Source organism: Bos grunniens, chromosome X, assembly GCF_055505025.1.
Source record: "Bos grunniens cultivar Pamir isolate PY7600 chromosome X, Bosgru_T2T1.0, whole genome shotgun sequence".
In the NCBI taxonomy this organism is placed as follows: domain Eukaryota; kingdom Metazoa; phylum Chordata; class Mammalia; order Artiodactyla; family Bovidae; genus Bos; species Bos grunniens.
The window spans coordinates 130,620,840-130,647,712 of record NC_141194.1 but is presented as its reverse complement, the minus strand read 5'-3'; the positions used below and the strand labels follow the sequence as shown (position 1 = coordinate 130,647,712).

At 39.5% G+C, this 26,873-nt stretch overlaps 1 protein-coding gene across 2 annotated transcripts in view; it reads left to right on the top strand.

The window, feature by feature from the left end:
* Positions 1 to 356: 356 nt before the first annotated feature.
* Positions 357 to 26,873, top strand: part of STK26 (serine/threonine kinase 26) — a 66,479-nt gene continuing 39,962 nt past the window's right edge. The window contains exons 1-2 of one of the 2 annotated variants that reach the window (XM_086388299.1): positions 357 to 729; positions 832 to 982. In XM_086388299.1, the coding sequence (XP_086244425.1) occupies positions 941 to 982 (42 nt within the window). In that variant the 5' untranslated portion in view covers positions 357 to 729; positions 832 to 940. Of the gene's footprint in view, positions 730 to 831; positions 983 to 1,008; positions 1,153 to 26,873 lie in introns of those variants that run through there. The other variant, XM_086388300.1, reaches the window with a different exon arrangement.

Sequence of the window (26,873 nt, the reverse complement as noted above, 5' to 3'; positions counted from 1 at the left end):
CCGGTAGCCCAAGAGGTAGGGGTAACCCCAGTTCTAAAGCACCTGAAGCCTGACGGGGGGCGGGGAATCCGGAAAGAGGAGAGCGGCCACGGACCCCGCCCAGCGGCGCGGCCCCAGCTGGGGACACCGGACCGCGGGAGACAGCAGGGGTCCGCCGACTCGGACTCGGCGGCTGTCTGTGCCCCCGCCCTCGACCACGTCGAGGACTCGAGAAGAAATTCCGACACCCGCCAAGTTTCAACTCAACACTTCTCCGAGGCTGCGCCGCCCGTGCCCTCGCAAGCCTGCCTGCAACGTGGCCGCGTCCGGGACGCCCTCGGACCCCGCGGGTCACCCGAACTCTTCCCTTCTCTCTCCAGGCCGAGGCGTGCTCCACGCCCCCCAGTCCCCGAGCTCTCCTCTCAGTGGGCCAAGAAAGCCTCCCTCTTCTCGGGCTCCAGGAGCCCCAGCCGAGCCCCTTCCCAGCGCAGTCCTAGCTCTCCTGACACCGCCCGGCGGCGGGGCGGGGGCAGGGCCAGCGGCGGAACCGCCCCCAACCGCCTCCCGGGCCCGGCGAGCGGGCGGGTGGCTGGGGCGCCTCCACCTCCTCTTCCTAAAGCGGCGAGGCGCAGACGAGCGGCATCACTGGAGCCCAGGTCCCGGCCACTGCCACACACGGCGTCCGGCCCTCAGGAGCAACAGCAGCCGCAGCGGAGGCGGCGGCCAGAGCGGCGGGCGGGCGCCAGAAAGGTAGACTGAGTCCCGGGGAGCCTCGCGGCGGACCGCCCACCTCCCGGCCCCGGGCCGCGCGCGCCCCCCGCCCCGTCACCCAACTCGTGTGTGTCCTTCCAGGCCCGGGTCGAAAAGCCTGAGAGGGCCGCCGACCTACCCCCGGAGGAGGAGCCAGTCGGAGCCCGAGGCGCCGCCGCCGCCGAAGCCGCGCGGAGCCGCTTTCGCCTTCATGGCCCACTCACCGGTGGCGGTCCAAGTGCCCGGGATGCAGGTGAGGACGCCCGGGCCGCCCCCGCCGTCCACGTGACTGCCGGGGAGCTCGGGGCGCGCTCCGCGCTGGGCGCCGGCGACGAGAGGCGGCCCGGGGCTTCCCCGACCGAAGCCGGGCCAGGCGCTCCGGCCAGGTGACCCGGACAGAGAGCTCTCGGTGTTTCCCGGCGTGTAAGCTAGGCGGTGCAGTGCGCCGGCCGGGCGAGGAGGGACTGGGGCGCGCGGCTCGTTGGGGATGCCGGGGGCTGAGGGGGGGCGTTAAAATAGGCAGGGGCGGGACACCTGCGCCGGCTGAGCTGGTGCGCTTGTGGGGGTGGGAATGGAAGCACTTCACTTGGGAGAGATGGAGGTGTTTCGGAATTCGTGGGGTAAAACGCAAGTGGTGCTTACACACACACACACACACACACACACACACACGACACAAGTTGGGGCAGAGCAAGGCAAGGGGGTGTCGGTGGTGGCGGCTTTGAATTGGGCTCTTCCTGTGTGCGTAGAGCAAAGAGCGAGGTGACTTTTTTCCCCTTTTGGGGCTGCTGCTTTGGGGCCAAGTTATGTCTCGCTCCCCACACTGGGCCCAGCCCGTAGTGGGGTGTGAGAAACGCAGGGTCCTAAGTTAGAGCAGCCGAGGTGATGACTCTCCCGCCCCCGCCCCCTGCCTTTCCCACCGGAGGGCTATGGCAGTGTGGTTGTTGCAAAGCTTTTTGTCCTGGACAACAAGATATTACGGCCTGGGACCTAACTGTTTATCTTTTACATCTTACCAGCCCTCCCCCCTTACATTTTCATTTTACTAAAGAAGAAACAAGCTATGTCCACAAACTTTCTGCATTGTTGGGTTGTTGGGTTTTTAAATCGGTGCATTTCAAGCTATCTACTAAATGTTATCCAAGTTGAGTAGCTTTTAAGCATTCACGTTTTATTTTTTTTCCTTTGCTAGACAGCCTAAACACCCCCACTTATGAATAGGTAAAAGACTAGAAACACTTAAGCCTCATTATCTTCTAAAAATGTGAAAGCAAACGTTTTCTAAGTTTAGAAAAAATGTTTAGTAAATAGCTTATGTTGCTAGTAGAAATCAAAGCTCCATGGATTGGGGCCTCAATTTACTAAATAATGCATGGAATTCATCTTTTAAAAAAAACAGTTGGTCATATTTGATGCATGATCACACGAAAAAAGTGATTTTTAAAATGCTTTCCCCCAAAAGGACTGTTTGTATCGGACATATATCTAACCTAGGACTCCTGTGTGTCCTAAGTACCAGGCCTTTCAGCTAAATATAGGACAAGTCTGGGTTGAGTCCCAGGAAATCGATGTGTAGTTAATTTAAAAAAAAGAAAAGAAAAGGAAGCAAAAGGGAAATGCGAGACATTAGGGCCTTTTAAAAGGTTAATCCATTCAAGCTTTACAAAATGCCTCAAACTTCCTTCTTCTCACGCCACCCTCTCCTTCCCTCTCTCCTTCTCCCCAGCCACTGCCCCTCACCCCATTCATTCAGTTCTGCCTTCTATTATATCCAGAGAATTAGTAGTTTGCCTTATCAACTACAGTTTTGCTCTGTCTGATGTGGAAGAAAGTGGGAAAACTTTCCCACCGTGCTCTCCTTTCCTTCGGGGAGTGGAACAGTCCGCATGTGAAGTTCGTCTCTGTCTCAGTACTGCTCGCTCGCTCCATTGTGTGCACGCGCTGCCTGCGTGCGTGCGTCAGCAGAGTGAGCACCTCCCGATCAAGTTTGGTTCTGGGGAACCCTGCGTGCTGCGGAGAAAATGGTTTCTGGTCTTTATTGCATTTGTCTTGACTTTATTTGATTTATATGGTTTCTGGTCCTTATTTGATTTGTCTTTATTTGATTTACATGGTTTAGGGTTTAGGAACTCCTTACTGTTCAGTATTTTTTATGGCTCCTTGCTTTGTTTCATTATCTGATTTCCCTATCTTTTGAATTTTTAAATTTTTAAAATTCTTCATTAAGGTGGGTTAGAATGTGAGTCTCATATTTTAAATGATTAATTCTGCCTTTCATTTTATTCCTACCCAAAGTTGTGATGGCTTTGGGAAGGGCAGTGATCTCAACATTTGCAAAGAAGAAAGGAATACTTGTCACTGTCTCTGTCTGAATGAAATGGTAAATTCTTACCTTCTTATTTCCATGCTCTCTGTAGATGTGGTTCTTAGGCATTTGGTGCAACAAAAAAGTTTTCCACAGTTAAAATGGTGGGGTATCCTAAAAACAAATTTGATGATTTGCAGTGTGACTCTTGTGCCTAGACTACTATGACTATTCTTTTGTTTAAAAGTAGTGAAGATGAGATGCAGGAATATATCACGAGCTTGTAAAATTTTCCTTGAGTTTTCTGCAAGAGTTAGGAGCAACTTTTAGATCTTCACAGTAGTGAGAAAACTTGAGTTAGCCATGTGTTCCTGAAATTAATGTATAGTCTTTCCACAAATCAGGGTGAAGTGGTCGACCGGCCAGTAACTTTTTAACAGTTTATTTTAGGGAATTATGAAGATTGATGGAAAAATGATTTTTCCAGAAATAAAAACAAAATTACTTTATCCGCAGTGTTTTTCTCCCCCTGAGGAGAGACGTGAAGTCGAGCTACCTGTTCTATCACTTAAGACTTCCAGCATTCCTTACGTTCAAACAAAGAAATTTCTGTTGCCTCTAGTTTAAAATAGAAAAGAAACTTGGAGTGACGAAAGAAAACCCAGGATTTGGTCCAGTTAAAACCCTTCCTTATGAATTAGTTATTCAGACTCATATTGTTAATATTTCTTAATATTGTGGAAATGAAATGTTTGCCATATTACACCAATGTGAAGGATATGAATTTTTTGATGCTTAATTTGTGCTTGCTTTTGTAGTATATCGCTAAAGGAATTTTCCATACCAGGAGCTGAACTCTTGAAAAATATTTAAAGCACAACTTAAACAAAATAACCAACAAACCTGTTTCTTTCCACTCAAATATTTACTCTCTAATGATTTAAAACATGTTTTTTCTTTGAAGTTCACAGTTGTAAATCATACTTAAGTTTAAGATATTTCCCCTTAGAAACTGCATGAGTATTTATGAACACAGTGTTCTAAATTGGGTGTTAAATCTTTCATAAAGTGTGGGTGAGAGAATGAAGTTAAATGTTGAATTAGAGTACTGTTATTATGTTATGCCTCTTGTGAAAGAATTTTTTTAAACTTCCTGCTAAAGAATTTAAACATTAGCTTCCATATATCTTTAAATATGATCAAGGTGGTACAGTTTTTAAACGTTTGTTATTTGAGATGTGAGATGGAAATGAAGGTTAAGGCTTAATGAACACATTATTGAAGACTTTTATCTAAGAGGTGGAAAATCTTTCCTTGCATTGATGAACCTAGTTACTGGGTTCTGGGAAGGATACAGAAGTATACTACATAATGTCTGCCCTTAAAGATCTTAAAATGTTGTTGGGGAATTAAATCTAGTACATGAAACATGAAATAATGCAAAATCTAGGATACTTACTCTGTAATAGAGGGTTTTGACTGGAACAGTTGAAGTCTTGCCCCCAAAAGATTGTTAGGGTCCATATTGGAAGGGTATTTCCAAGCAGGGAAATAGCCTGAGCAAGTGTGTGTATGCACACAGTCTTGGTCATGGGATAAAAATCACTTGGACTATGATGAAGAATTGCAATAGAAAAATAGTAGGAGGTAAGATTAGAAGACTTGATTGGGTCCAGATTGTGGCAGTTCTTGAATGCTGGGGAAGGGTTTGGCCTTCGGACTAGCTGCTATTGTTAAGTAAGGAAGGCTTAATGAACAAAGTTATATATAGGAAGAGAAATCTTAAGATTGGATGAATAGATGACGTGGAGGATTGAGAGACTTCAGGTAGTTTGATCAACTGAGGCTACGTCAATGAGGCAGTCATATCTGTACAGATGCAACGGACCTTACATTGATTGCCTTCCATATGCCTTGTACTATGAGGTAGAAAATATAATTACTAGACTTAAAATTAGCCAGTTACAGAAGAAAGCATCGAAGCCATTGTGATGTCGAATATGGGGAACTGGGACAATTATGGTACATCCAAAAAAAGCTGGAAAGTCAGGGAGAGGAGCCAGATCTGGTAGAATATTAATGATTTCTGTTGTAGGCTTGTGAAGTTTGAGGTAACAGCAGGATGACAAAAATGTAGAGCTGTATGTCTGTTACCTTGACTGTGGAGATGGTTTCAAAGGTGCATGTATATGTGCAAACCCATCAAATTGTATACATTAAATATGTACAGTTTTTTGTATATCAACATGCCTCAGTAAAGCCAGTTTTAAAAATGTCCAGCGAATGCTTGTAGATATAGATCTGGAGCCTTAGTCATTCATCAGACATTTACTGAGCATTTACTTTTGGCTGGTTTCTTTAATTGAAGCAGAAGGATGGGGGCCACGAAGGAGGGAGAGGTCATAATGTCAGAGAGCATGTTGAAGTAAGGGCCCTCATGAGGCAGGAAGCTAAGGTGGAGGATTGTAAGAAAAGGAATGGTGACTTAAGGTGCATTCGGGGATGAGAAAATGCATCAGGATCAGGAAGGAGTTAACTGGGGGTGGGGGAGGAATTCTTTATTTTACTCTTATCTTGAAACCTAAATTGGAGAAGGAATCCAGCTTGGTGTCAGAATCTAGTATGCAGGTTTCTTACCTTCCTTCCACCTTCTGAAGGGACTAATCAGCTTTGTAATTTGAGATAGAAAGCAGTGCTTGCACTAATACATAAACCCAAACCATTGTCTTGGTTGGTAGGTGATTGATACAGAGATGTTGAATATGTTGCTGATGATGGGAGAAGACCAGCTGAATCAGAATGATCATAGACAGTTCTTAGCTGGGAAAGTTGGAGGCAGTTGCAAAGTATGGGGTAAGCAGGCTGGGGCTGAACAGAGAGTAAACAGGAATTGCTCATGGTAGGACATGTGCCTTGAACACTAAGGAGGGTCTAAAAAGGGCACAAGAGGACAAAGGTCCATCATGTACCTCCATTGCCTGAGTCATAGCAAATAAGAGAATATAATTTAGCTGGTACCTAGGAACCGTTGAATATTGTGATACTGTGGGTTTTTTTATTCTGCCTTTCATTTATTCAGTGACCTTGAGCACATCATCTACAAAATGGGGAATAATAAAAGCTGTGTTTCCTTTGCCTCAATGAGATGTTATTAGGATGAATTAACTACCATCTGTGGAGTATATTTTGAACTCCTTCATCAAGGGTGTTATGATGTATATATGGGCAGTTCATTCTGCAAAACAGTGCTAGGCTAATCACATGAAAACACTGTCATTATCTCTTCTCACTCCTGCTTGGTAACCTACAGTTTTCCTATTGAAATCCAGCCTCCCACCCCCACCCCAAAACACCCACATAGATACCACCACCACCAGACCTGAAGTCTTCTGCTCAGCTTTCCAGACTTCCTATCATCTGGCTCCTCTCTACAGATCTATACTTAGTTATTTCTACTCCCCAACAAGAAAGCTGTTTTGTTCTACCATGCCAGTTACAATCCAGTAATCACTAAATGGCCAGACCCTACCTGATTTTCAAGGTCTCCATCTTACTTTCTCCATGAACTTTCTCTGAACATTCCAGACTACAGTAATCACTCCTATTTCCCAGCATCTATTATATCCCTTGTCAGTAGCAGACAGTCCAGTCCTTGGTTTATATCCTGCCTTAGATTTTTCCTAATTATATATGTTATACTTGTCTCTCAAACTAGGTTGTAAATTTCTTATAGGCAGGGACCATCTATTTTACTTCTCTTTTCCATTAGGTATGAATTATGTGTAAAAGTGTAGGTGAGTACAGTACATATAGACTAGAAGTTTCTGACTTTTCCATTCTTGTTTTTGTAAATATATTGTGTTCTGCATGAATTCTTGTAGATCGTGAAGGCTAATTTATGTGTGCACACTGAAGACATTTTCTACTTACTAAAAATGCATTATATGTGATAGGTCTAACAAAATATACTGGTAACTAATCAGCTGTCCACACACTGAAACTCTTATTCTCGGCTTCCAGGACCTTTGAGAGAAAGAGGAGCCCTCATTGCTCTCCTAGTAACTAGGGCTGATTTCAGACAAATTTATGTCTTTGAGAAAAATAACCTTTTGTCCCTTGCCTGTGTCCCCCCCCCAAAAAAAATACAAACAAGTAAATAAAACCTCTTTACTTCTCTGTCTCAGCCGTCATATTAGAAAGAATCTGATAAATTTCACTGATACTGAGGTGTCTTTGATTAATGGCTCACTGTGTGACCTCTCCCATGGGTGTTGTCCCTCCCCCAAATCCATATAACTCAAGCAGATCTTCTGAAATGCACATTCAGAGAAACCAGGAGACCTAGTGCCAAGCAGATCCCATCCTTCTCCTCTGTTCCTGCTTGCCTCTCCCCATCACCTCTCACCGAGAATAGAACTTACTCCCTGTCAGCTTCTTCTGGACTTGTTGCAGCATACCTCTGACAGCAACCCACTGAGCTTCCTTTCCCTTCATTTATCATATGGTCATGGATTAGAATGACCCACATCCTAAAATACCAGATTAGCCATTGGTACAACAGCTTTGGATATTCTAGCAAAATGTGAACAAAACCATGGTTCACCCTTCCTGGGGACTAGAGTAAACAAGATTGTAGACAGCTTAGGTCTACAAGTTAAAAATATTCTAATTATCTTTTTTTAAATGTCCACTCTCCTCCTCTGTGATCAAGTAATTTCATGAATGCACTGCTGAGGAAATCCAAGGCAGTGTGTTTTTATCTTTTTCTCATGGAAAACATTTACAGAAAAAACCTTTTCAATGTTTCGTTAAGATCCTTGTAACAAGAGATAGTGTTCTTAGTGGTATTTTTTTAAGTGAGGAAAAATCTGTAAAACCGTATCAATTTAAAATGCGAAGGACTGAAAAAAGTAGGGTTTAAATCACCCATCATTGAATTTTTCAATTTATTTATTACAGAACAATAGTGTGTCTAGCTGAAGAATAACAGTTGCTTTGAATCATAGAAATTGCTTCCCAGTATCAATTTAATGAAGTTTTACTGGATTTGAAATCCATACCACAGTAGATATGTTAGGGAATTTCTAAGCACACTAGTGAATTACTCTACCAGATTTCAGTAGAGCCTGGTAACACAATCCAAGGAGTGAATTTTTGGCAGGTGGAGGAAAGACTTCAAGGACATGTAGATGCATCCAGATTTTTCTTTGAAAATGCATTTTTGCGTAGCTCTGTGAGTGCCTTTTTATCCCCCTCCCCCAGCTTTCCTTTAAACCACTGGCTTTGGGACATATCACTTTACAGTATGTTATATTAAGCTAGGATTTAACTGCTTGCTGCACTATAGTATAAATAACACAGCAGTGGGTGGTGGGGAAGGGATGGGCAACATAGATAATCAGGTGGGGCATAAGTTGGTTTTAATGCAAGAAAAGTTGGGGTAGCTGAGCCAGTAGAAACTAAGAGGTCAGAATTTCTTCCCAGAACCTAGGTTCATCATTATTGTTGCCCCCTAGAACTGGAAATGGAGAAGGCAATGGCACCCCACTGTAGTACTCTTGCCTGGAAAATCCCATGGATGGAGGAGCCTGGAAGGCTGCAGTCCATGGGGTCGCTGAGGATCGCACACGACTGAGCGACTTCACTTTCATTTTTCAGTTTCATGCATTGGAGAAGGAAATGGCAACCCACTCCAGTGTTCTTGCCTGGAGAATCCCAAGGACGGGGGAACCTAGTGGTCTGTCATCTATGGGGTCGCACAGAGTCGGACATGACTGAAGCAACTTAGCAACAGCAGCAGCAGCAGCAGAGCAGGAAAAGTTTCTGGACCCCTGGTCACAATTTCCTGCTGCCTGTCTTAACTTTAAGTAGAAGCATAAAAGAAACCAATCAGCAAAGCATGCACACATGCTACGAAGTATACGGATAGAAAATAGAACTTTGACCTCTTGTGGTTAAGGAGGCTATAGTCAGTGTGTCTAGCAGCCTCAGGGAAAGAAACAGACTTCAACTGTGTGCTTTTTAAGTGCTTCTGACATCATGAGAAGAACAGTTAGCGAGTTCATTGTTGAGGGTCCTGTTTGCTTCTGTAGTTTTATTTCAGATCCTCTGTCTGAACTTTGCTCTGAGCCTTACGACGTGCTCCTTCTGTCAGTTAATGGTAATATAGTAGACTTCCCAAGTTGGATACCGGTGATCCAGGTTTAATGTTCTTACACTTTTAGTCTTCCACACATCTAACAATGCAGAGCAATAGTCCATCATATAGTCATAGTGTTAGTCCCTCGGTCATGTCCAACTCTTTGCAACCCCATGCCAGGCTTCTCTGTCCTTAGAATTCTCCAGGCAATAGTAATGAATCCCAAATGAGATAGAAATGGACATAGTAGCATTCCAAGGCGGAGAAGGCAGTGGTACCCCACTCCAGTACTCTTGCCTAGAAAATCCCATGGACGGAGGAGCCTGGTGGGCTGCAGTCCATGGGGTTGCTAAGAGTCAGACATGACTGAGCAACTTCACTTTCACTTTTCACTTTCATGCGTTGGAGAAGGAAATGGCAACCCACTCCAGTTCTTGCCTGGAGACTCCCAGGGACGGGGGAGCCTGGTGGGCTGCTGTCTGTGGGGTCGCACAGAGTCTGACACGACTGAAGCGACTTAGCAGCAGCAGCAGCATTCCAAGGAAGATCAAATTAAGGAAGGGAACTATCATTTATACAACACCTTTATGCTAGGCACATGTGTTTTTGCCACTGCCCTACATTGCTTCTAGGCAAAGCAGCCCTGAACAGACCCTTAAAGCAGAGTGGGAGACTGGCAGGAGAACAGGCATAAAGGGGCACATACAAAGTTCCTTCTATAACAGAGGTTGCCATGAACTATGTCAAGATCAAATTATGAAAGGCTTTGAATGCCAGAGGGCTTCCCTGGTGACTCAACTGGTAAAGAATCCACCTGCAGTGTAGGAGACCTGGGTTTGATCCCTGGGCTGGGAAGATACCCTGGAGAAGGGAAGGGCTACCCACTCCAATATTCTGGCCTGGAGAATTCCATGGACTGTATAGTACATGGGGTTGCAAAGAATTGGACACGACTGAGCAACTTTCACTTTCTTTGAATGCCTGACTGAGCCAGTTATTTTTAACTCAATCTACAACAAGATGTGTTCTTTTTTTAAAAAAAAATCAAGAAAGTGAACTGATCAAAGCAGTGGTTTATGGTTTGGTTTTGGAAGATTAGGCTTGTAACCTAACAGGCTGGATTGGAGAAAGGCTAGATATAGTAAGTGGATATTGTAATAGCCCAGGCTTTAGTTGTTAAGGGTGTGATCTAGGGCAGTGATGGTCAAGCTTGAGCATGTATCAGAACTACCTGGAGGCTTTTGAAAATGCAGATTGCCAGGCCCCAGCTCCAGTGTTTCTGATTCAAGTAGGTCTGCAGTGGCCATGAGCTTGCATTTCTAATGAGTTCCCAACTGCTCTGCTGGTCTGGGGACCACTCTGAGTACCACTCAAGGAAGACTGCGAGACCTTGATGATTGATTGGACATGGGAAGGGGAAAAACATGACAGTAAAGACTCAGAGATATGGCTGAGTTTGGGAGAAAATGGTTTTGTTTTTTTTTTAAACTGTTGAATTTGTAGCACTGGCCACACAACCAAGCAGAAGCAAGTAGTAACAGGTTAGTTCAGGAATGAAGAGGATGATGGGAAGTGCTACCTGGAGAGAAAGAGAGAGTAGACGAAATTGTGACAGATCAAAATAACATGATTTTCAGTCATCCTTCCAAGAAAGTGGACTCAATTTTGTATTAATTTTTATAGCTTCCAAAATCTCGCTGTCAACCATCACTTCTGTGTCCCTTGATCCAGGTAGGTTTGACAGTTCAGTAAATGCTCTTACCTTCAAATGTAAACACTTCTCTTAAGTTCATGAAATCTATTTATGTTTATACTTGTGAAAATGCAAATTGGCTAAAGAGAAATAAAATGCCACTTTCCTAAATGCCAGTAAGTGGCACTATTTACCCCAAAGATAGACATTTTAAAAACTTTTTTCCAATTTTTATACAGCTCATCATTTTTTTTGTACAGAACTCCTTTCCCTCACTCTGTATTATCCAACCCCCACCCCCCCCAAAAAAAAACCTAGAAGTATTAACTCTGAGCTGCTATTATGTCAAAAATACCCATCTGGTCATCACATTCCAAAGCCAACTTGTGTTTACATATGGAAATTCTTGGAGGGGAGAGGAAGTTGCTTCAGAATCATTAAGGAAATATCAAACCACTTCCTAAATGGCCTTTCTGACTCCATCTTCTGCCCTCTAAAATATTCTCTATACCTGTCAGATTAATCTATTACCATCTGCCAACAGGTATCCTGTAGGAAAGCCTAGAGTTCAGTTTAAACAAAGGATTAAGTAAGTAAGTAAGTATTAGTAGCTCAGTCGTGCCAGACTCTTTGTAACTCTTTGTGACCTGGTGGACTGCAGCCCACCAGACTCCTCTGTCCATGAGATTTTCCAGGCAAGGATACTAGAGTAGGTTGCCATTTCCTTCTCTAGGGGATCTTCCCAACCCAGGGATTGAACCCTGGTCTCCTGCACTGCAGGCAGATTTTTTACTGACTGAGCTACAAACAAAGGATTAGAACTGAAAATAAGAGAAGCAAATGAGCCTATTTAAAGAGTTTGCCAACACCAAACAATGTGAGCAAACTTGATCCCCCACTTCATTCACCAGCTTTGGACCTAAGTCACTTTTCAATATCAAAATGAACACACAACCAACCAAACCAAAATTATCCTTAAGAATCAAAGATTTGCCACCAATGAGGATGTTCAAAAACGTGTAGAAATGAGCCTTTAAACAAACGCATTTCAGGTGATGTTTAGTTACCATTAAAATAAGTTTCTTGAGGGCTTTCTCCCCCTTTAGGGAATATAATTTGAGTTTAAAATTCTAAGTTTACCTTATTCGTCACATCTCTTACAGGGTAGCTGTCTCTTTTCCAGGATACTTAATTACTTTTGTGATGCATTTTTCATTCCTCTGTATGGTAAATTATATTTTTATGGGGAAAACTTCGTGGGGGCCATGTGTATATGCACATGGAATGTATATCATACGTGGAGTATATTTTGTGTTTGAAAAACCTTCAAAATCTGTTCAAGAAAATAAGGTTCAACTTTGGCCAGTATTTAGTCATCTGTACCAATTTTAGACATAACTATTTAAAATAGAAAAGTGCATTGTCAAAATAAAAATGAGTAAAAGATAGGATGGTCACTAAGTTCAAGAAGCAGAAAATTATGACTTGGCAATGTCATACAAGACAGTCTGCATATAAAAGAATTTCAGTAAAATTGATGTAAAAACTATGTACTTAGTAGAAATTACAGTATCCATGGATTTGCTGAGTATTTTTATTATATAGAAAATATATAGAATTCTTTATCACCTTTAAAAAGATTTATAAAAATCCTTAAATATGTATTTATGAAATATAAATACATATGTCTATATGTACCTATGTCTACACACTTTACAGGGTTACCAGGATTTTACACATGTTGCAGTTTTATCATGACTAGTTCTTTTTGCTGTATTTAATATTTAAACTATTACTGTTCTTAAAGAAAATGGACTCACAGCGGTCAGTTCCATACAGGAAACAAATCATGGTAAACAACTTTTAATGAAGTTTAGTACCAATGTTCATCTATTTTAGTGAATTAGAATTGAATTGAACATTACGTAGAATGGTATTATCAAGATTCTCAATTCTCTGCTTAATTTCTCCCATAGAATAGTCTTACAAAGAATCATTGCATCAAAGGAACTGCTTTTGATAAGTATAAATCTGTTTGCCTATTAGCAAAATCAGAGGCATGTGAGGAGTATACAAATGACTTCTGGTTAACAGGAACTTGTGATCATTGTCTAAGCTTTTATTTTGAAGTTATAGTTGTTATAGGTACTTTACACTAGACTTTAGAGTGATAGGGAATGGAGGGGATAGGGCATTGGATTCTGTTTCAATGACAAAATCTTGTATAGGAGAGCTGCTTTTTCAAAAAAAAAATGTATCTCTTCATGAAAAATGGTGACTGTCACTGAAAGATCTTTTTTTTGGGGGGGGTTCTCTGTCACAGGCTTTCCAAAGGGCACATAAAATGAAAACGTAGGATTTAACTAGTTAAATAATGAATCAAATTTGAGGTTTTAGCATAGGTGACACCTCCATCGTCGTCTTTTTGGACTGTGATTTCTGGTAATAGCAAGTGAAAAAAACTATTACCGCTGTTGCTATGGATCTTCTATCTGCTGAGGTTCAGGCATCGTTTTGGAGGCTGCAGTGTAAACCCTGCTTAGGGAAGGTAGAATTTCATAATACCAGAGGATTACTGCTGCCTCATGAGCAAACAGAAAATGTAGGTGAGGGAAAAGGTGTTGGATTCTGGAAGAAGAGAAACAGTATTTCCCAGGACGGGAAAAAGTAGTCTTTTGCTTTAAAGATTGAGAATTCTCTATATATTTTTTTTAGAATGGGAAATTTGTATACTTTCTGCAGAGAGGAGAAAAAGCTAACAGAAAAGGAAATTGGGGAGGTAATAGTAATTCATTTCTTTCTTGTTGCTTATGAGTTCTGTGATAAAAGTTACATTTACATAATTGATTTGTTATGGCAAGAAATGTAAAGAGTCTTTTGGTTGGGAGAAAGCTTGTGAAAGATCAGGGGAAAGAGCTGACATCATAGGGACGGTGGTTTCAGCTGCTTTTCTGTTTAAGATGTGCAATTTTGGTGACGTGCATACTGGGCCAATAAATTGTTTCTAGACACTTGGAGTCATTTGGGGTGGCCTTTTCCCGCTTCTGAAGGCAAAATGAATATTTTTCATTAACAAGGAAAAGTGCTAGATTATCATTGGATTCTATTTGACTAATTTGGGCTGTTATTTGGGGGAGGGGAGGCTGAAGAGAAGAAACCTTTCTTTCCAATGACTGGAATTGATGTTATTGTTACTTCTCCAGTGGGTTCTGACCTTAAAAATCTCCCTTAGGGAATGATTAAAACAGTTTTTTTGGGGAGCATTTCAAGGCTGTGTAGCATCTCAGATTTGCTTTAAAATAAGTTTGCCTAATAACTTTTTAGCACCAGTTGATTTATGTCTTGACTGAGAGAAGACTTCTAGAGAAGCATGTAGTCCATTACTTTTTTCTAAGAAGACCTATGGGTACCAAATACTGCATCATTGTTGCTTTTTAACTCTCCAGTAATTTAAAAGGTATAAATGTCTTCATATTAAACAACAACAAAAAAAATTCTATTCTGCCCAGGGATTGCAGGCCCCTCCCCACGTTCAGGTTAGAGACAGCTTTCTCTTGTTGGCCATCCATGTGCCTAGGTGTTTTGGGAGAATCCATCTGTATGACCAGAAGCATTTTGATATGATTACTTTTAGGTGTTATTTTTAAATAGTGCATTGTACCGTCATAGTGTAGGTACGATCCTGATTGAAAGAGCAAGCACAGTTGTAGATGATTTTTTTAAAACCCCTTTAGCTCAAAAGATGATCCATATATTGTGAAAGGATATTCTTATTTAATATGGCCACGTGATTCCAGAGCTTGAGAATTTAATTCCTTTTTTTCCTAGTAGGACACTAAATTGTTTTCTCCTAACTACTAGAATGAAGAGTATGGTATGTTCTGTTCCTTTAATGCATGAAATAATGCCTGCGTGCATCTCCTCAAATGTAAAACTGAGCCTTGGGGATTCTGCTCAGGAGTCTGGACTAGGTTATTATTTATAAAAGATATGCGATCATATATTCATTCCAAGCAAATTCTGAATTGGATGTAATTAATTTTCTACTGAGGCAATTAATGTGTAGTTACTTTTGTACTATGTGTAATTAAATTTCTAAGAGATAGCGAGCGGGGCTATAATGTTTGACTTCTGTTTTGTACAAAATGAAGTTTCCTTGAAATTGTGGATTTTTCATTCTCCCTTGTAAATATTTTTGAATGCCTGTATTTTTTAAACAATAATAATGATCACCTTCTTCCAGTCGTGTTTTCAGAGTTTTTTTTAATCTAATGCAACCTTTCTCCATTGGGACTGTCATTCTGAACCATAAAACAGAGACAATGATATGAGTGAATGTTTTCTCAATTCTGCCCAAAAGGACACAACTAAAACCATCCTAGACGCACTAGAGAGGAGTTTATTTATTACACACAGTAGATTTGGTGGAGCAACAGTTGCAAGCTACAGCCAAGGGCCAAATCTCAAGTGCAGTCTGTTTGTGTATAGGCTAAAAGCTAATACAATTTTAAAGAGTTCTTTAAAAAGAATATGTGACAGAGATCACAGATTGTACCTAGCCCACAAAACCTTAAGATATTTACGACATGGTCCTTCATAGAAAAAGTTTGCCAAACGCTGTCTTAGGGCATGGAACCTCATTGAGAATTGCTGGAAGGAAGCAATTTATAGTACTTTCTCTGGGATTAGGGATACAGTAAGATATTAGGAAAGTTTCTCTTTGTTAAGGTAACTGACTTGTGTATTGGTCCCACTATTATAATGCTTAATTCAAGCAAAGACTCCAGATCATAGTAAATAGGGAGATGTATTCTTGTTTTCTAGACAAAAACTATATTTAATAGTTGAATGATGTGGAAAGTTGTGTTGGAAACAATAATGAATAACAAATTATGTATATGTATATACAAATATATTTTAGTGTTTTTCTTAGTTTCTACAACAAGAAATATAAGTAAATTTTAAAGGACTATAAGGGAAGGCATTGATTGCTTTTATCACTATTTTAAGTTAAGGGCCTATATCTATTAGAGAAGGAAAGTGAATACAGAGTGTTAAGTGTCAGATATAATCACATTTGTTTCCTCCTTGTACTGAATAAGTGTCTTCACCCTACAATTAACATCTCAGGTACCTTGTCAGCAGTAAGAAGAATAGTACTTAATCAAAAATGCATTCAAATTATTAGATCATAGCATATGAAATAATCAGGCTGCACCAAATGCTACTTAACTACTTGATTTAGTGGGGGAGGTGCCATCAGCCATAAAACATATATTGGTAAATCACAAAATTACCAAGGGAGAAAAAGACCAGCAGGCATTCTTTGTAATTTGCTGCTAATTTCCTTTATCCCCGTATTCAGTTAATCGTGAAGTTCTAAGCAGTGTTTTTTTTCTTGGAAAATGTCAGACATCATCCCTTCTTTTATCAAGCCATTCTGGCCTCTTGCCACTAAGTACACTTGAGGCTATGTGCAGACATAATGTAACTACCTGAAACAGACTTTTTTACTCATTTGCTGAATGCGTTCGATAGCTCACTGCTAACCTGCTCAGAAATTTCAAGGATGGGTGAGTCAAATGAGGCTGCTGGGATGGTCAGGAACGGCTTCACTGGCTGGCTGAGCTTGCTTTAAGACTGGATGGCAAGAAGGGAAAGAAAGGAAGGAAATGAAATTAGACAAGACAAGAAAAGACAAAGGAACTTGTAAGGTTGTGTTTTTCAAAATCTTTTATGGGTCCTTTTGGGGTGGGCGGTGAAGATTTGTTTGATGAATGGTACTTTATCTCTGGTTAGGGTTGTAAAATGATAGGGTACAAGTCAGCTCAAGTTGTAGATCACAGATCTTTTCGGGTAGTGTACTGTTCAAAGCATTTTAATTACTTTGAATTGCTCATCAAGCTTATTTTGGCTATGGCAGTTCAAAAACTAATTAAGGAATGTTGCCATTTGTCTCCATCCTGAGGTTACTTGTTTGTCATTGCCCTCCGCACCCCATCCCCAGCTAGAAAACTCTCATTATAAAATAAAAAAGACAAGTATTTTATAAAGATCACTTTCAGTTCTAAAATCCTGTGATCCTCTAAAGTTCCTAAAAAGATCACATACTGTATTTTTTTGGAGGAAAAAAAAATCTGATTTTGTTCATGTATGCAGATTTCATACTGGATGTTGATTATCTTTGTTGGAGAATTACAGTTTTGTTGATTGCAAAATGAACAGGACTATATGTTTCAACTAATAAAATATATTATCCTAGCCGTAGTGGTATGGAGAATATGTAAACAGCCTTATGTTTATAGTAGTATTTCTTAAAAGTTAAAAAATTCAACTCATATTAGTAGATATCTCATAATTTCAGTAGCATTTACCCCTTTATTTGAAAATTATTTTTTCTAATATTATGCTCTGGTAACATGAATAGATTTCAGTAATGTCAACACAGATCAATGGGGATTAAAAGCTGGTGAATGTGCACCTTTAGGGGTAGGGACTAGAACATTCACAAATGCTGTTGACAGTGGGGCAGGATGGAGGTTGGTTTGAGAAACCTTCGTTCAGGGAAAGCTGATGAACTTTGAGAAGACGCTAATTTATAACAAAAAGAAGATGAGTTCTCTAAGCTGAAATTCTTTGGGTAAATGGAAATATGGCAATATGTAGGGCTTTATTTTTTGTTTTTTTCCAAATGAGCTGGTACTTCCTGTACAGAGGAAAGGGAATTATGATAATAAAATCATCATCAGTGAGGATGTTGAAATCCAGCCCCTGTTTTGTTAACGTAACAAATTTGGTGATGCAAGCTCATTTTTTATATATGTTAAGTGTATCTTGGTTCGAGGCACAGGACTCACTTTTATGCTCATTTATGGTAGTTTGGGCTTCTCTGGTGGCTCAGATGGTAAAGAATCTGCCTGCAATGCAAGAGAAAGTGAAAGTGTTAGTCACTCAGTCATGTCTGACTCTTTGCGATCCCATGGACTGTAGCCCACCAGGCTCTTCTGTCCCTGAAATTCTCCAGGCAAGAATACTGGAGTGGGTTGCCATGCGTTCCACCAGGGGATCTTCCTGACCCAGGGAGCGGATCTGTATCTCCTGCATTGCACGCAAATTCTTTACCCTCTGAGCCCCCAGGGAGCAATGCAGGATACCCAGGTTCAGTCCCTGGATTGGGATGATCTCCTGGAGAAGGGAATGGCTACATACTCCAGTATTCTTGCATGGAGCATTTCCACGGACAGAAGGGCTTGGCAGGCTAACAGTCCATGGATAGCAAAGAGTCAGACATGACTGAGTGAATGTCACTTTTTTCTTAGCTTAGATTTTCAGGTATAACTGTTACACCCACACATTCACATTTACTTGGTTTCTGAGTGTATTCCTATTTATTAATACACTGCTACAATTATTTTAAAGAAGTAGATGGGACATTAAAAACAATAAACATTATTCTTTTAGCCATGCACCCACCCCACACACACATAAACACACACCGTGATATTTTTCACTTTGGGGAAATGAAAAGTGGGAAATGAATTGTTGAAAAACTGGAAACCATTCTTTTAGAGTATTCTATAATATCCTCTCTGGTCCATTCATAGGGTTTGACAAGATTAAGATTGCTATTGACACCAGCATGCCATTGGTATCATTTTCTTGGGATCAAAGAATATTAAAGCCAGTAGGACCCAAGAGATAAATTTCCTTACCCCTAAGATTCCACTGGGTAACTCCTTGCAAATACTATTTGATTAAATTCATTCAAAGTATAGATTTGATTAAAGAGAGAAATGTTGGAGGGAAATTATACTGCAGCCACTTTCTCATTAAGAATGAAAAGGTAAGTCTATGTAAAATTACACTTTTTCAATCAGTGTTAATTTTCTAAAAGAACTCATGGTATTAATAATTTAGTGCTGTGCTTACAAGATTCAAACCTATTGATTTTAATTGGAGTTCTGCATCAAGAAGGAAGATAGACAGTGAGCAAATCAATTTTATTTTAATCCAATGCATTTTAATAAGTGTGTTGAAGATTCACCATAACATTATCCATGATAGTTCGATATTTGCTCTAAGGGGCCTCTACCTTAGATTCTATCCCAAAGTGTTTATTTCTGAAAGTGCTAGAATGACATTCTTTAATTTTGCCTCCAGTATGGATAGCATAAAATGAGGCTGTCAGTGTTCATCATGTTGAAGTGCCCTGAGCGGATTTGATTAAATAATTCCCTGTTTTATCATTTATATATTAGCAGAATCTTTGTCTTCTTTTCACTGTATGGCCTTGTCCCCCTTTCCAAATGAATATTTTATAGTTAAAGTTTGTTATCAATCCAGAGCATATTTATGTAACATACTGTCTATTCAGTAATAATCTCTTTAGTTTTAATCTTAATGCTTATGGTTAAACCTGATCCTTGATTGAATTGTGCATTTCTTTCTATATGTGTTCAGCCCAACTAAATTAAAAGCAATGTTCAGCAGAATGAGACACAGACTGTGGCTCTTTGAGGCCTCTAATCTTTACATTAGTGTATGATATCATGCGAGACTGTCCAGGACAGACAGTAGTCCTGTGACTCTGTTTGATAGTGATTATAGATGTGCTTCCAGAATCAGATTTGCATATGCCACTGGTATGCATGCTTTTGTGTATGGTTCCTGACAACTTTCCTTTGAGTACAGCTCCATATTATTTTAAGAACTGCTTTTTTGCTACTCAAAGAGCTCCCCAGTAGAAAGGAAAAATTCTGAATTTCCTATTGGAACAATGGGATAGTATGTACTTTTCACTTGAGTATACAACTGAATTCTGAAATTCTGAAAATTCTGAATTTCCTATTGGAGCAATGGGATAGTATGTACTTTTCGCTTGAGTATACAACTGTAGAATTGACCATGTGGCCAGTGCCAGTTTATCCCTTACTTTAATGATTGCTTCAAAAGTAGAGTTGGGAGACTTGCCTGGTGTTCCAGTGGTAAAGAACCTGCCTGCTAGTACAGGGGACATAGGTTTGATCCCTTGTCGGGGAACTAAAATTCCACATGCCAGGGGGCAACTAAGCCTGTATGCCACACCTACAGATCCCACACTCTAGAGCCCACCTGCCGCAACTGCTGAAGCCCACGTGCCCAGAGCCCATGCTCCATAACGAGAGAGGATACTGCAGTGAGAAGCCCAGGCACCACAACTAGGGAGTATCCCCTGCTGTCTGCAACTAGAGAAAGCCTTCATACAGCAACGAAGACCCAGCACAGCCGAGAATAACATAGTAAATAAATACAATTAAAATTTATTTTAAAAAATTAGAATTGGGAACTGCTAGTGATAGAAGAGGGGAACAAAGGGATCTGGCTTCTAGAATATCACTAATTCAGTGTCAGAACAATAGGGACTTAACCAATCACTGGGCCCACCTCTCTCTCGCATTATACAGATGGTGAAGCTGACATTTAATTGTTGATTTCTTGTAATTTCTGGGGTAAGCACAATTATGCCAATTTTGCCTGACCTCTCTGCTCTTTACCTCTGTAATACTTCTAAGAAACTAGATCCTTTTTCCCTTAGAATGGCTGTAACGTCAGAGAGAAATGAGCTAAATGATGCAGTGGAATCTGCAGCCAGCATTTGTTATGAGGACAGCCTTGACTTTTGGTTATTGAAAGAAGAATGTGATTGTTTGCAGGATGTCTCCTTCCCTTTACCTATGAATACAGTTAAAGATTTAGGGAACTTCCCCTCCCACAGAGTTAGTAAAGAAAGACAAGATTATTTCCTTTAATTTAAGAGGTCTTAGATCCAAAGATGATTTACCTGGCTGAACAAAACAATCTGACATTTCCACTCTCAATTAAAATAATAAGAATGTAAAGGTCTGGGAAATGGAGCTAATAAACGTGCTGCTTGTCATGACTTTGTTTCTTACTTGAGAATTTCTAAGATGGGGGAAATTGAATTTCTTCTCATCCTTTCTGTAGTTCAGTTTTCTTAAGAAAAATGTGGCATGTGGTAAAGTGACAATAGAATCAAAGAAATGTCTCATTCTCCTTTACTCAGTATAAATTGAACTGTCTTACAAACAGATGTAAAGAACTGCATTCTTCAAATCCCAGAATGTGTCCCGCTTCCTTCGTTGTTCTTTTCCTCTGATCTGAGCTTGGGTGAAAAGAAGAATGCAAGTTAGGAGGCAGAGGAAGCTCTTCTTATCCTCTCTTGAGTAGGAGGAATTCAGATGAAGAATATTATCAATTATGCTTTTGTTCTTAAAGATGAAGTAGACTCAAAATTATTAATCAGAAGAAACTCCTCAAACTGCTATGTTATTCATACAGTTGTGTCAAAATCTTTTGTAATAGTTTTAACTAAGTTATCCTTTACTAAAATATTTGCATTCCAAGTATTTTCACTAATGAGGTACACTTAAAAGTAAGAATAATAAAGGGCAGATGAAAAAGTACTTATAAATTTATTTCTGCCTTATGAATATATTTTTCTTGTTGCTGTACACAGTATGGCTGAAAGTTTATAAATTGTTGCCTTAGAAGTACAAAATAATACTGTGTGAGACTTTTGACTTTTTGCTTTGCTATTAAGACCAGGACTGCCTTATTGCTACCTCATCCATCTCAAAACTGCCTTTTAAGTGGGTGAGTAAAGACAGGAACTCAACTGTGAGTTTATAAAATGTGGTCTAATGACCACAAGGAAGCCCAGGATTGTTTTAACTATATCTCTAACTACATTTCAATTGTCATTATATATACATAAAATTGAACAATTTGACTTCTAGTTTATGTTGCAAAAGCAGGTTATAATTACCTTTGAGAGATGTGAGTATTCCATAAAAATAGGTAAACTAAAAACATTCTCTTTTATGCACTTACATATTTTGAGCTCTCACAAATATGGAAATGCAAACTCAAATGACTGACCACCTCAAGAGGTTTGACTTCAAGCCCAGTTCTTCACGTTCAATTTGAAACACATACAGACATACTTAATTTTTTATCTTAGTTCTTATTCCATTATATGCAAAATGTAGTAAGCTAAATATTTTACTTCAGAAATATAAATCGCAGAGGTCTCAAGAATTCCATAAAATTTATCAGGTACTTGTAATATGAACCTGAGATAAGATAGAAAAGTACTCTGCTAACATCACATTCTTCAGAAATTAAGAAAAATTTATGAGGAGCTTGTTTTATCCTTCTCATTATTAAAATAATCTGAGTACTCACATGGTCATTTAAACAATTCTATGCCTGTATAAAACCTAGCACAAAAGTATTGTCTTTATTCTTAGATAATTTAACCAATTTGAGGGTCTCACACACTGAACAGAGCTGAAAACTGTAGTGTTAATGGTTACTGAAGTCTACAATAAATCACTGATAAAGCTGGAATTCGAGCTGTTGGCTTCCAGACATTGGGTCCTCTGGGAATCATGGTATGGAATACCATCGCTACCTTGCCTCCCACACTTTAAAGGCTAGTTACTGACTTGGAAAAAAATGAGCCAGAAAGTAAAGATTACATATGAGACACATCTCTGTAAGATTGTAATATGAACTGTTTGGTAATTGTGCATATATACAGAGATCAATCAGTTGCACAGTGGTTCAAAAATTTTAAGAAATCATGTCTCAAAGAATAGGAAAGTCCTATTTTAAGATTTTCAAATTCTTTTAAGTTTAAAATGTTGGTTTTTTCCAAATTCTTTGAATGTAGGGAAATTACTACGCAGATATTGGATAGTTGTGTGATCTGTGCATGATGGAAAAACAATTTGGTTTTATAGCCAAAGAATATAGTTTAGGTTACAAATTAATCCAAGCTGTAGTGAAAGAACCTTATACTTAAGAATCAGGGGACTTGACTTCAAGTTTGAGCTTTGCCACTAGTTAATTGCCTTATGTCATTGAACAATATATAACCTCTCTAGACTACAGTTTTTCTCCCTGTAAAAATACATTTTGGATCACTCTAAATTCCTTTTATCTTGCTAAATTCTTTCCTTGCCAAATTCCTGTTCATCCCAGAGACTCTATAATTCTTTTAATTCCAGGATTTGCTTCCTTTTTTAACCTCTCCCTAGGTCTACCATCGTGACTTCCCAGGTGCTGCTAGTGGTAAGGAACCCGTCTGCCAGTGCAGGAGACGTAAGAGACGCGGGTTCAATCCCTGTGTCGGGAAGATCCCCTGGAGAAGGAATGGCAACCCACTCCAGTATTCTTGCCTGGAATCCTATGGACAGACAGAGCCTGGTGGGCTACAGTCCGTGGGGTTACAAAGAGTCAGACAGACCGAAAGCGACTTAACACAGCACGTGTCTACCATCATTTTGACATAAATGGCCTTAAATTTCACATCTTGTGTTTGGTGGTATTAACCTAGGACACAGAAGGCATACAATAAATGCTTGTTGCTGATAGTGGTGATAAGGAGTTGCATTAAATGACCATTTCCTTCCAGCTCTAAAAGCCTGTGACTGTTTCAGTTCTATCCAAAGAGAAGTCTATTGCGCTTAGATCATTATAGCACTTAAAACAAATAATGTCCTGTGGTATTGAACTCAAGCAGTGCTAAGGGGTAGATGGCTGTGGACTTTTAATCTTTATTTTTTTTCCTTCTGGCAATATCTTTTTTATTAAAACATTTTTTTATAGAAGTATCATTGATTAACAATTTTGTGCCAATTTCTGCTGTACAGCAAAGTAACCCAGTCATACATATACATACATTCTTTATTTGTATTCTTTTCCATTATAATTTATCACAAAATATTGAATATATTGAATAGTTCCCTGTTCTATACATTAGGAATTTATTGTTTATCCATTTTAAATATAACAGTGACAATTTTTATTTTTTTAAAATTTTATTTTATTTTTAAACTTTACAATATTGTATTAGTTTTGCCAAATATCGAAATGAATCCGCCACAGGTATACCTGTGTTCCCCATCCTGAACCCTCCTCCCTCCTCCCTCTCCATACCCTCCCTAAATGTGGTCAAAATAAACAAATTCTTGGTTAGGAAGCATACGACAAACTTTTGAAGCAGTGTTCATAGGGCAGTTGAAAAATCTTAACATAATCATAATAAAACAAATTGAATTTGAGGCTTTTGGAACCACTTGAGAAAGATTTCTGTGCATTTTATATTGTTAAACGATATGTAATAGTATAGACGTGAAAGTAATCTTGAAAAATATTTCCTCTTTAGCTTAGGAGAACTAATCTGAGCAATTTAAAGAGTGTTATCTCCAGTTTTTAGTACATTGTTAATGTTTTTAGTTACTCTCTGTGGTTCATTGCCCATTCCTTCTGGTGGTTAACACTTGAGAAGTTGAAGAGAGTAAGAGATACTCGTTTCTAAGCCTGGATAGCATTAGCACATTCTTTGCTCATAATTTCCTGTGTACTCCTCCTCATTAGTGAGTCACTGATAGGCCTACACACAGATCTTACTTTGTAAAGTGCAAGAAGTATCTTATAGCCAAGAATACTCATAGTATGGATTTTACTAAGGTTGGGAGGCAAGTGCAAAACGTAGTTTGAAGTCAGCCTTGCTTACTTCTTGGTTTCTGAAGGTTCGTTCACCTTAACTCAACCCTTCCTGGTCAAAACTTCGGAGAAATGTGTCTTCATCTTCCTAAATCTATTGTTTTCACTTTCAGTTCCAGACTAGAGGGCTCACGTAGATACATCAGATTTAAAGAAACTAGATTCTTCAGCGTTGGTTCTTTCCCACCTTTGGCTTTCCAGATCTTCATACTGCTAGAACTCCAAGACAAATTTTAATTCTGCCTGAAATTTTCTTGTTTCTTCTAATCACCTAATGTCCCTGATGGCGTTCAGGGCACAGTAACCTTAACATATAGCACCTTGACATGTTGAATATTTTAACTTGAAGGAGTTGGATAAAGACTCACCCCTCCCCTGCTGCCTTAAAGTAGGTCATTAAACTGTCATGTGAGAGGTCCTCTCCCTATACCCAGATGGAAGGGGCATCTTTATCTCCAGAGACAATGGGATGCCAAAAAGCATTGGAACAAACAGGTGTTGCTAAGTTTCCCACAGTGTGTTGTGTTCAGCACATACCCTTTGCCCAGTCATTCTTTCCATGATGTTCCACTCTGCGCTCTTCATCAAACTTAGTATAAAAACACACAGGTTTAGCCATTTCTTTCAATCTTTGTTTCCTCATGGAGGTTAAAACTTTTATAAAATTACATTCGTTTCTTCTATTCATCTGTCTTAGTTTAATTTTCAAACCTAGCCAGAGAGCCTAACAGGATTGAGAGAAAATGTTGTTTTTTTTTGTTGGTTGTTTTTTTTTTGCCCCTGCATCCCACTGCACAGTTTGTACCCATTTTCTATAAGCGCCGAGAACTAAACTTTTACTCTTTGTCAGTGATGACTGTTGATTCAAAACGGTCATCAATTAAATCTTAACTTATTATGTATCCTGCTATTATATAGACTGTACTGGGTACAAATTGTTCAAGAATACATACATAAGGAATGTGGGATATGTTGCATGTGTTTTGCTGAATATTACATTTATAGTCTTATTTGAAGTGTCCTTCCTTAGAAGTATAACAGACTCAATTTTTTAAATATAGGTATGTATATATAAATACTAAAGATCTCTTGGTTTTATTTTAATCTCCAAGTTGTCCACTTTGAGTGTGCAGAGTTAGAAGAGTGCTATATGCTTGCCTGGGAAAAATAGGGGACATGAGTTCCCTATAATGAAGGATACCATTTTCAGATCTGTTTGCTCAGTGGTTCCTGAATGCTCATTTTAAGATTGGTGGCAAAATAACTACATACGTAATAGTTTGGAATGGTTTTTTTTAAAATACTGATTCCTGGGCCCCTGTCTCAGAGATTCTGAATCAGTAATTTTGGGATGAGGCCTGTGTATCTGCTTTTTAAAAGTTGTACTCATGATTCTAATGTGTAGCGAGGACTGGAGATCACTTAGAAAAGACTTTAAGAGAGTTCTTCCAGCCCTCTTAATTCTGTGATTTAAGTATGTAAGAAACCTTTCATCTGCCCCTGACTTGCCTTTTTTACTTCACTTAAATTATAGTTGATTACAATAGTATATTAGTTTCAGATATACAACATGGTGACCCAATATTTTTATAGACTATGCTCCATTTAAAGTTAATACAAAATAATGGCTATAATTCCCTGCACTATACTGTATATCTTGTTGCTTAAGCATAGTAGTTTGTACTTATTAATCCCCTACCCTTATCTTGCCCGTCCCAAGCCCGTCTCCTCACTGTTTGTTCTCTATATCTTTGAGTCTGTTTCTGTTTTGTTATATATGTTGATTTGTTTTATATTTTAGATTTCACATATAAGTGATAACTTTAATACACTATTTATCTTTCTCTGACTTATTTCACTAAGCATTATACCTTCCCGGTTCATCCATGTTGCTGCAAATGGAAAAGCTTCACTCTTTTTGATGGCTGAGTAATATTCCATTGTATACATATACCACTTCTTCTTTATCTATTGATGGACACGGGTTGTTTCCATATTTTGGCTATTTTAAATAAAGCTGCTGTGAACTATGGGGTACACATATCTTTTTTCAGTTGATGTTTTCATTATCTTTGGATATATACTCAAGAGTGGGATTGCTGGATCATATGGTAGTTCTAGTTTTAGTTTTTTGAAGAACCTCCATACTGTTTACACAATGGCTGCACCAGTTTACATTCCCATCACCATTGTACAAGGGTTCCATTTTCTCAACATCCTGCCCAACATTTGTTATTTGTGGGTTTTTTGATGGTAGCCATTCTGACAGGTGTGAGGTAATATCTCATTGTGGTTTTGATTTGCATTTCTCAGATGATTAGTGATGCTGAGCATCTTTTCATGTACCTGTTGGCCATCTGTATGTCTTCTTTGGAAAAATGTATATTCAGATCCTCTCCCCATTTTTAAATTAAATTGTTTGCTTCTTTTATATT